This window comes from Cicer arietinum, chromosome 7 (assembly GCF_000331145.2).
Source record: "Cicer arietinum cultivar CDC Frontier isolate Library 1 chromosome 7, Cicar.CDCFrontier_v2.0, whole genome shotgun sequence".
NCBI lineage: Eukaryota > Viridiplantae > Streptophyta > Magnoliopsida > Fabales > Fabaceae > Cicer > Cicer arietinum.
The window spans coordinates 8,163,702-8,175,358 of NC_021166.2; the positions used below are offsets into that span (position 1 = coordinate 8,163,702).

Consider the following 11,657-nt stretch of genomic DNA (forward strand, 5'->3'; position numbering starts at 1 on the left):
CTTTTATCAACACTAATTTACCACCAACCGGCCTTTGTTTTAGGCTTTAGTCTTGTTCTTAAAGAGTGACCTTAATTTTATCGGTTCATGCATGCATACAAATTTTGCTGGAATATGTACAAGGAGAACTTTGCTCCTCAACTTTGTCACCGTCAATCAAGGGTCTTACTCTCTACATCATTTTTATTTATATCCCTTCGGCATATATATCATTCATCATTCATGTTTCTCATTATTAATTATTTGGTAAATTCTTTTATTAATACTTAAAATTAGGATGATCAATTTTAATTTTAAATTTATTTCAAAATAATTAAATATAAAAAATTGATATGACGTTGAATGATTTAAGATTGTATATCATCATATCCAACAAAATTCTTTTAAGTATTGGAGTGTTCCACTTATTTATTTTTCTTCTTTACTCTCTTTGTGTAGACACATGACCACTATCATTGTTTTTTCCCGGTCAATCGAAATGCTCGTGCTAATGTAACGATCAAATTAAAATACAAGTTTAATTACTATATGTAATTTAAGTGTGTAAAAGTTTTACACCTATCTAATTACTAGATTTCAAAACATATAATACTCATGAATATATTTTGAGAAATCGTGATATAATAGTGACTAGTGAGATATAATTGGATTTATATGTGAAAGATTTACACTAAAAGTGAATAGCATAAATTATATTTAAATATATTTTTTGTCTTTTATTAAATTTTTATTTTTATTTTTTGTTTGATTTATTTTCACCTTTTATTGTTTTTAAGTGATAAACGTTACTCTATTTCAGCATAATCATTGCAAACGATTGTATGATATTGTTATAGATTATTGAGTTGTAATCTTAAATATAAATGTGCAACATTAACAAAACAAAAAAAATAGATATGCATAAAATTTTGATAACTATCGATCTTTATTTTAAAGAATTCACATATATTTTAAAAAAAATTGTAATGATACTTTTTTTAAATACACTCCTTTTATTGGATTGACTAGATATTTTTTTAAATGATATTATTATATGGTAGATACATAGTGGTTGTGAAATTATCATTTTAAAATAATGAACGTTAGTAATTAATTATTAATTTTTATTAAAGTAATAAATTGAAGTTATGACTGCAACTCCCTAAACCACCATATCATGTTATCAATTTTTATTGTGAAAAGATTAACATTCATTGTTTATAAAAAATAAAGTAAAGGAAAATATATTTAATAAAATGAAATCTGAATGGGATAAGATATTAGGTATGTATGTGCAGTTTATTTTCAAGAGATTTGTGTTTGCTTTTTTTCTTCATCAAGGTTAAAGAATTAAGACAAAAGGATAGGGCACGACGTTAGCATGATTGTGTTTCTTTTCGATCGCAATCAGTTTCAAAAGTAATGGGTACATATCAACAATAACATTCACTGTGATGATTAAAACAGGGGAGGGACCACTGACTATGTGCATGTCAAACACAACCCTGCCAACGGAGTAGTAAATTAAGAATCACTTGGAGATTCTGGATGGGTTCAGCCTTTGTTAGATTAAAATAGAAACTTCTCAATTATAGTATTGATGTTTGGGGAAGGAAGGTATGAGAAGAATGATATGTTAAACGTATATGACTACAAAAGACTTTAATATTGTATATCTAACTAAAATCTTAAGAAATTAAGGATATGAATTATTATTTTGATATATTTAATATTTAACTTATTTATAGTTTATATGAGATTTAATCACGCTTTTGACTACATCATCAGAAGACTTTGGATATAATAATTTAGGATCAGGATTAACTCCCGCTCCCCCGTCCAAGCCGAACTAGAGCTCCGATGCCACTTGTAGGGGAGTTTAGGAGTGTGCGAGAGCAATGTGTCAAATATTTCATAACCACAAGAGACTTTTGACTCCACATTGCAAATATTATGAATATAAATCACCACTCTTGTATATCTAATATTTAACTCATTTATAGTCAATGTTAGATTTAACTATTTAGACTTGAACTCAATAATTTCTCATGTTACAATACTCATAGCAAATCAATTAGATGAAAAACATATTGGTTTAGTTTAGTACTTTACTTCGTTCAAGGTTTCCTTTATATTTAAATAAGTGGTTTTCCACGTATATTTAATTTTCCTTTTCTCGTTTTGTTGGTGATTATGTTGTTCGGTGTGATGTTGTTTTGTTAAAATGCTTGAGAAAAACTTGTTTTGTCGGTACCATATATCCAATAAGAGGTTTATCAAGGCTATCACCAAATATACTACTCTCTCAACCTTACATATGACTTGTCAAAATATGTGGTTAGATTAGTCATGTCAGAGACTACATATTGTCGATATGAGCAAACACCAGAAAATATTTTTTTGTAGAAGGATGATTTTAATGATCGTTGATCTTATATTATTTTTTATCATTGGTCATATAAGAAGAAATTAGTTTGGTTGTTATGACTAAAATTTTGGTTTGATAATTTCTCATTGACTTCTGAAATATTTATGTATATCATTAGCGTGTATTCTAATTTCTTGTTGATCTCAAAATGTGAATGAAAAATATCTCAACCAATAATTAATTTGATTGTATTATTCTAATGTAGCATTTGATTTATTTTTTGTATAAAAAAAAGTTTTCCTTTCTAAAATAGAAATTTATTTTAAATTTAAAAATATATTAAATTTTATTTTCAAAATAAATATATGAATTAAAGATGGAAAAACATTAAAGGATGGTTAAATAAGGTTGAGAAATTCAAGTGGTTTGAGAGTTAAAAGGTGAGAGTCCATAATTTAGTGAAAGATAAAATATTAAGATAACTAATATAGTTTAATGATTAAGTAATATTAGTGTAAGCATTTTTATCAATCGTTCATTATAAAGTTATTGATTAATAGAAGTTACAATTACGAGATAAGAGATGAAATGATAAGATTAACTGTTAAAATAAAATTTTATATTGACAATGTACGATCTTTTTTCTCAAACTAATATTTGCATCTCAAAAGAAATAAAGGATAATTAAAAAAAATACATAAGATAATATGTTGTCTTTTTCATAAAAGTACTAAGAGTGGGTGATATATAAAAAAAAGTTAATCATTATAAAAAAATAACACAAGTTACTAGTTTTTGATTTGGGATGAGATCAATTTCAATAGAAGTTGAGTTTCTTTGAATCAAATTATTATTATTTTTATTAATTATTCGAATCATACTTGAACATAAAAAATTTACCAATTTCATGAGTTTTGTTTTGGTTATCATTTATTAAATTGTTGGTTTGAGACTTAGATTTGTTGGAGATGTTCATAGTTGTTTTGTTCAATGTTTTATTTGATGAATTTGGATCTTCTAAAAAAAATAAAATGTAAATTGAGAAAATAAATAATTGTTATTTTAACAAATTCATGATTTATCACAATGTCACTATAATATTTACTTTTGTTTTGTTAATTTTGTTTTGTTAATTATGGATGCATATTACTCACTTTAGTTTAAAGTGAGTGTTCACTTTAGTAAAACCAAATTCTAGTTTGAAAGATATGTTTGTGTTAAAAAAGATTTATGATTTAATTGTTTTAAAAAGTTTAATTTGATGTCAAAACTATTTTTTGGAGTTTTTTTCGACCGACCCGTTTGAAATATTCTGTTTTAACATATATCATTGTAACTATAAACTAAGTAATATATATTTTGTTATTGGTACAATGTTGTTCGTTGGTACTACTTTTTAATATATATTATAGATTTTTGCACAACTCTTAAATATTGTTGATATTTAATTGAACAATCATTTCCCTTAAATGATTTTGTTTGAATTTTAAGAAGAAAAATAATAAAAATAAATGATGTATAGAAGAATAATTTATTTCGGAATTTTTTGTGTTGTAGGGAGAACCATGTAGTACTCGAACACCCTAGAGCTATATTTTTGGACCATTGTCTTCTCATGCATCCTTTATCCTATAAATGCATTCTTTACCTTCACCCTCGCCCCACAAAATTTATGATATGGGGTGAAAAAAATTGGTAGATATCCTTAATTGTGGTGACTTCTAGAGAGAGATGCCAATTAACTCCCTCACTCATGAGGGCTCAATATTCACCTTTAGGATGTGTTTCAAAATTTAAAGGAGTTGAAAAATGAGAACTTAAAAAAAAATATAAAGTGAAAAAAATGAATGAATTTAGAAAGTATGAATTTTGGGGGAATTCAAAAAATACATTGGAGGAAGATTTTAGAGGATTTTGATAAAAAAATTTAATTCAATCTATATTGTTATAAAACTCTTATATTAAAAAAAAATATTAATTATAAATACTTATTTATTATTCTCTACAAAAACACTATTAAAAAAAGATTTTAAAAATTATCAATTATTTTCATGTACTTACCCCCTATCCTCAAAGTTCACCATTTCAAACTCCCATCAAAGCCTTACACATATCACAAAAAAGTTGAGTGGTTGAGAATTATTACCCTATTCTCTTAAGTTGCCTACATAATTTCATACCTTACATCATCATCTCCCTTAAATGTCCCTTTTTGAAATAGATAAATATTATTTTACCATATTCGAATTAGACTTCCTTATGAGCCTAAAGTGTTGGGGATTAAGTGTTAATGGTTAAGTATCAAATCGATTATAAATGTGGTAAATATTGTATATATAAAAGAGTGTGACCCATATATATAATGGATTAAGGTTTTTGATGAAGATATGGTGTCAAAGTATTTTGTAGATCATGAAGCATTTAACCTGTTGTTGTTTATGCGGCTCCGAGCTCCCCAACAAGTGATATCTGAGCAATAGTTTGACTTGGTGGGGAACAGAAGTGGATCATGGTGTTGGACTCTTGTATCAAAAGCCTTTCGAGGCAGGTCCCATTAGTAATGACGACGGGAGTAAATCATGGTGTTAGATTCTTGTATCGAAAGTATTCCTAGCGGTGTGGTCAAGAGGCAAGTCTCATTGTTAATAACGGCGATACAAATATATTATATGAGAGACTTGAATTAAGTTTTGAGAAAAAAGATCATATGGTATCATCAACTAAAAGAATATTCAATTCATTTGAGGAAATGGTTAAGAGGTTATCTTTTGTAATAGTTAGAATTTTTTTAATTTCAAATTGATTATAAAAAATCAGCTTAAATTGATCCAAAAGATAAAATAAATATATTATTTGTTGTTTTTAAAATTTTCATTAGAACCTATCAACTATCATGAAAAAAACTATTAATATAAAATTACTTTACACTGACATTAAATTAAAACTTTCTACTTTTTTATGGAAATATAGTAATCTTTTATTAGACATCAAAATAAAATTATTTTACATTAATAGTATATTATAATTGTACTTTTAATTTATTATAATATATTTTTTTTGAAATTAATATATTTCAAATATAATTATATAATTGATATTTTGTAATATTAGTTTAGGTTTTATTGTACACACTAATACTATTCAAATTGTAATATGTTATTTGTCAGAGAAATTTGTGTTGGAAAAACCAAATTAATCCATCCAATTCAAACTACACATTAGATGTTCAAATAACTTTTTAAAGAAATCATCCAAATTAAGGATAACAATTAGATTCAGACTAAGTGGGTACATGCAAAAAAAACTCACAATAGGTAAGGTAAAAACCCGCATAATGGATATGGGGACGAGGACACGTAATTACCCGTAAAATTAAGCTGGTATGAGTGGGAGTACATGTACTATATTGTTCACCCCGCCCCGCACCCACATTTATATAAATATATTATTTATTATATTAGTGTTTAGTTTAATTAATTATTTTCTTTTATATTTTAATATTTATTAATATTATTGCACTACTACAATATTTATAATTGAAATATAAACGTTTGCAAACTTTTTAAGAATTTGATTATGATGAATATGTAAATAATTGTGACTTTATAACTAAGAGTTATGTCTTATTAATCGTGATTTTATAATTATACTTGCAACTTCCTATCAATTGTTTTTACAAATCTTGAATAATATTATCATAGGACTTGCAACTTCATAAAGTATTATTATGGATATTTGAACATGTATTGTAATGAGTGTTCATTTGAAATGTTTTAAGTTAGAAAATATTTTGGTTTATAATATTTTATGATTGAATATAAGATATTTGAATAATTTTTAAATTTAATCACAACAATATCATTTATTTATCGATCTATTTTAGTTAAAACGTGAGTAATGGGTATATGTATGGACACTTAGGTACCTTAAGGTAAAAGTACATGTATTAAAGTTGATAGATAAGAGGGTACATATATAGATATTTTTTTAAATCGCAGATATAAAGATGAGTAATATAGTATCCTACCCAAACTCATCAAACTTTATATTATTTGAATATTTAAATCAAATAACTTTTTACTTCAAAATCAATTAAAATAGAAGTGTAAACACCACAATGTATTACTATTGTAAACACATTTAAGTCTTAACTACATAATTAATAGACTTAATTGCAGTTTTGGTCCCCCTATTTTAACTAAATCGTGAAAGTAGTCCCTCCATTTTGTTTCTCCCTGTTTTGGTCTCCCAAACAGAATTTTGGTCCAAAACTTGATGAAATTTCATTTTTTTTGCATTTATTTAAGTCACACAATGCCTTAAGATCTCATTTGCAACAATTGTACCCGAAATATATGACCATAAATGGTGTAGTACAAGTTTAAAAAAAATAAAATTTCATCAAGTTTTGGACTAAAATTCTGTTTTGGAGACCAAAACTGGGGAGAAACAAAATGGAGGAACTACTTTCGTGATTAAGCTAAAATAGGAGGATCAAAACTGCAATTAAGCTTAATTATTATGATATGGTATATTAGCACATCTATAATCTCTATCTTTTATTTAATATTTTAAAAATTGGATTGGTAAGATTTTCAATCCATAAACTAATACAATTAAAATATTGAATCGAATGATTGATAAATAAATGAAACTTTATTTTTTAAAATAAACCAACAATCATGTTCTATTCGATTTTTGAGACACTTAAAATTAATCTAAGTTAATCTAACCACAAGACAAATCAATTTTTAATTCAACCGGTTAAAACAATCCATTGAATTCTTAAAAAACTATTTTAGTGCAAGGTCAAATAAAATTATTGACCAAATTGAAAATTCACAACGAAATTCCATATAAATATAACCCACAAATTACAGAATCTAAGGAAAGTAATACAAGATCCAATCAAACAATTTTTGGTTACTTTAAAAATCAAAATTAACTTGAATTCTACATGATTTCTTTTAAAATAACATTGACATACCACTATCAATGTCAATTCATGTAAAAAAAAAACATTATTAGCAGTATACTGTTAGTTAAGATAAGAAATATATTTAAAAAAATTTCCAGTAAAAATTTACTCGAGTAAAAAAAAGTAGTAAGTTTTCAAAAAAAAAATAGTAAATAAGTAGTTTGAAAAATTGGAAGAATATATTAATGAAAACGTAGACAATTACGTTACACGTCGTGGACCACGTCGAAAGGTTGGCATCAACCCCCCCAGCTTGTTGTCTCCCCTCTCTCTTCTGCACTTCTTCTAACTTCTCCTTTTCACTCCACGCTTCCTTCTTTCTTTCCCATTCTCTTCCTTTTCACTCTATTTTCTATTCTAATTATCCTTTCCTTTTTTTTACCTCTCTTTTTCCGTTACTTAATTAATTAACTAAAACTATTATAAAGGTTTTATTCACCTTTTTAGCAATTCATAACATACACGTACTTCAACTTCACTTCAAATCAAATCTATTTTTTTCCTTCTACAATTTTACCCTTTTTCTCATTTTTTATTTTATTTTTCATTTCTCCCTTTTTGGAATTCCATTATTTGACTTTGCTGAATCTTCTTGAATCAACACTGTTGCTGCTTGCATTTATAGATTCAGTTGGGGTTTAATTAAACTGGGAATTCGCAAGATCTACGGCACCGTTTGTTTTAGGCTAAAAGTTTTGATCTTGTTGGTGGACCAAACTGAATTACCGGTGTGGATCCGATCGGGGGTAGAAACAGCGCCATCACATGGCGCTGTTCAGAAGATTCTTCTACCGGAAGCCGCCGGATCGGCTTTTGGAGATCTCCGAGAGAGTTTATGGTTTGCTTTGCTTCCTTTCTAATTTCGTCTCTTTAAATTATTTATTTGTTTATTCTTTTTTCTTTGTATAACTCACCTCATTAATGCATTTGAACTATTTTTCATCCGTTACTTGTTTTTTCTTTGCAACTTTATATAAGTTAATAGACAGTTGAATTTGTTGTTTTTATGGTTCTTTCAATATTTAGAAGCTATAGTAGTAAACTTTAACTGATATCATTTTGAACATTTGCTATGGTATTGTGTCAGAACAATGTGGACCTTCTTTTAACTTCAACTTGTTTACTCTCTTGCCTCTTCTTTAGGAAATTAGTTACTCAATTAGGATTTCTTATTGATGAAGTCTGGAAGATTCTTTAAACTGAGACTTTTGTGCGCCTAAGACATTATATTTTTATAGCTAGCTTGGAAGTTGTAACAGTTGCTTTATTTACATTGTAGGAAAGATGTAGTTGGCAGAACGAAATGGCTTCTTCTGTTACTTTTTAGTTGTGTTGGCTTGATATTTTTAAGTTTCTGTAGAAGAAAATCATTCTCTCTTTGTTTAGTGTTTTTGGATTTTCTAACTGTTACTAAAATAGAAACAAGTTATGAATAAGTTTTCTAGTTCTATACTCTTTTTTTTACTATGTCTTTAAGTTTTGACTACTGATTATGTGTGTGTGTGTTTTTTTTGTGTGTGTGCAGTTTTTGATTGTTGCTTCTCACCGGAGGTCTTGGAAGAAGATGAATACAGAGTTTATATGGGGGGAGTTGTGGCTCAGCTACAGGATCACTTTCCGGATGCTTCTTTCATGGTGTTCAACTTCCGAGAAGGGGAGAGACGCAGCCAAGTCTCAGACATACTTTCTCAGTATGACATGACAGTCATGGAGTACCCTCGGCAATACGAGGGTTGTCCCCTTCTGCCTTTAGAGATGATCCATCACTTTCTGCGATCAAGTGAAAGCTGGTTGTCTTTGGAGGGGCAACAGAATGTTCTTTTGATGCACTGTGAAAGGGGAGGTTGGCCTGTGCTGGCATTCATGTTAGCAGGTCTTCTGTTATACCGGAAACAGTACAATGGTGAGCAGAAGACTCTTGAAATGGTCTACAAGCAAGCTCCGAGAGAACTACTCCACCTTTTAACTCCGTTGAATCCGCAGCCTTCTCAGTTCAGATATCTTCAGTATATTTCGAGGAGACATCTGGGTTCTGAGTGGCCACCGTCAGAAACACCCTTGTATCTGGATTGTTTGATTCTTAGAGATCTTCCATTATTTGATAACGGAAAAGGTTGCAGACCTGTTGTGCGTGTTTATGGTCCTGACCCTTCAAAACCTGCCAATAGAAGTTCAAAGCTTCTTTTTTCAACCTCAAACTCCAAAAAGCATGCTCGACACTATCAACAGGTGCCCTATATTAATTTATCATATTGATACTGAATTGTGAATTCAATAAATAGAGTGTGTTCTTAATAAATTTTTATGACAGGCAGAGTGTGTGCTTGTGAAGATTGATATCCAGTTTCGTGTTCAAGGAGATGTGGTTCTTGAGTGCATAGATTTAAATGAAGATTCTACTGGTGAGGAGATGATGTTTAGAGTTATGTTCCATACTGCATTTGTACGGTCAAATATATTGATGCTGAGCCGCGACGAAATTGATATCTTGTGGGATGCAAAGGATCAATACCCTAAGGACTTCAAAGCAGAGGTAAGGTATTGTTATTCTTCTGCAAAAGCCATTTTCTTAAGCAGGAGGAGTTGAACACATACTCGTATCTGTATCAGGTGCTTTTTTTGGACGCTGATGCTGTTATACCTGATCTAAACACAGTCACGGCGAGTGAAGATGCAAATGAGACAGAAAATGCTGAGATAGAAAGTGCTTCACCTGAGGAATTCTATGAAGTGGAAGAGATTTTCAGCAATGTAATTGATGCACAGGAAAGTAAGGCAGAGGAGGATTTTCATGACAATGCAGTGGATGACGAAAATCGTAAAGGGATCTGGAGGGAAGATTCAGATCCTCATGCTTTTCAGGATTGCACGCCAGATGACGGGATTCACAAACAGGTTGGAAAGATGGATTCCGGTATAAATGCTGTGAAAGATATCTCTGTTGATGATGTCAACTACAAGTTCAATGAAAGCATGGATTCAGATCCTCAGGCTGTGAAGGACATTGCCATGGATGATGGAGAAATAAAGTCAACTTCCATTGACATCACTTATGATATGACGGTACCTCTGGAAACAAAGGAAGTCACTGAGGATGTTGATCAGGGATTGGCAATTATGCAGAACAAATGGGATGAAGATAACGAAGCAACAGAAAAGGAATTAGACTATAAGGAAGGGCAGCCTATGATTGATAGTTCCAAACAGAAATCTGGTAAACTACTTCCATCTACTGCTAAGAAACAATTTCCATCAAATCCAAAGCCAGGGGATACTGTTGGAAAGCAGAAGACTAAAGAAAAAGAAACCCCTGGTTTTCAGACAAAACAAGCTAAACCAACTGCAGTGACGAGGTGGATTCCTTCTAACAAGGGTTCGTACACAAATTCAATGCATGTATATTATCCACCCTCAAGGATTAATAGTGCACCAGCTGGACTGTCAAATTTAACCACTTCAAAGGAGAAAGTGGAAGATTCCAAAGCAAGATCTTTATCTGCTCCTTTTGGCTCTGCAACAGTTTCTGTTGACATGAAAAATGACCTGAAAAATCGGAAGGTTGCCACTTCAAAATCTTTTGGCCACATAGTATCAGAAGTTGATGCAAAATGTCCACCATCACTACTATCAATTAAAGAGACATCTCTTGATTCAGATGCTCAAGCACAAAAACAGAGCTCAGAGCAATTGCTACAGCCTCCCCCACGGCCCCCTCCTCCCCCTCCACCACCTCCACCACCACCTCGTGCTATAGACTCTTCACATTATTTTGCACCGTTATCACCAATAGAAATACCATCTTCTGTGGGTGAAAAGGGGTCCACTACACTACCTCCGCCGCCACCTCCACCGCCACCTCCACCACCTTTAACATCATTTACTAGACAAAACATAAGGGTGAATTTACAAACTGCAACTCCTCCTCCACCTCCGCCACCACCTTTAACATCATTTACTGGACAAGACATAAAGGTGAACTTACAATCTGCCCCTTCTCCTCCACCTCCGCCGCCACCGCCTCCACCTTTCTGGAAGTTTGCCAGTTCATCAATAGTTGGAGAGACTTCTGGTTCTTTACCGCTACCCCCACCCCCTCTTCCATTCGCAATCAGTGAAATTACATCAAAAGTTTCTGAAGTACCTACTTCAGTGACCCCGTCAAGGCCTCCTCCTCTTCCCCCCCCACCACCACCACCGCCAAGCCTTCCTTCAAAGCATGAAGTTTCATCCATTCCTCCACCTCCTCCTCCTCCTCCACAAATGACAATACCTCCTACAAAGTATGGAATAGCATCAATTCCTCCTCCTCCTCCTCCTCCTCCTCCTCCTCCT

General features: G+C 30.9%; 1 protein-coding gene across 1 annotated transcript in view; it reads left to right on the forward strand.

Annotated features, from left to right (window-relative positions):
• Positions 1 to 7,542: 7,542 nt before the first annotated feature.
• The window catches only part of LOC101508170 (formin-like protein 20), a 12,543-nt gene continuing 8,428 nt past the window's right edge, over positions 7,543 to 11,657 (forward strand). Inside the window, exons 1-4 of the mRNA XM_073370945.1 lie at positions 7,543 to 8,163; positions 8,851 to 9,554; positions 9,637 to 9,858; positions 9,936 to 11,655. Of these exons, the coding sequence (XP_073227046.1) occupies positions 8,091 to 8,163; positions 8,851 to 9,554; positions 9,637 to 9,858; positions 9,936 to 11,655 (2,719 nt within the window). The 5' untranslated portion in view covers positions 7,543 to 8,090. The remainder of the gene's footprint in view (positions 8,164 to 8,850; positions 9,555 to 9,636; positions 9,859 to 9,935; positions 11,656 to 11,657) is intronic.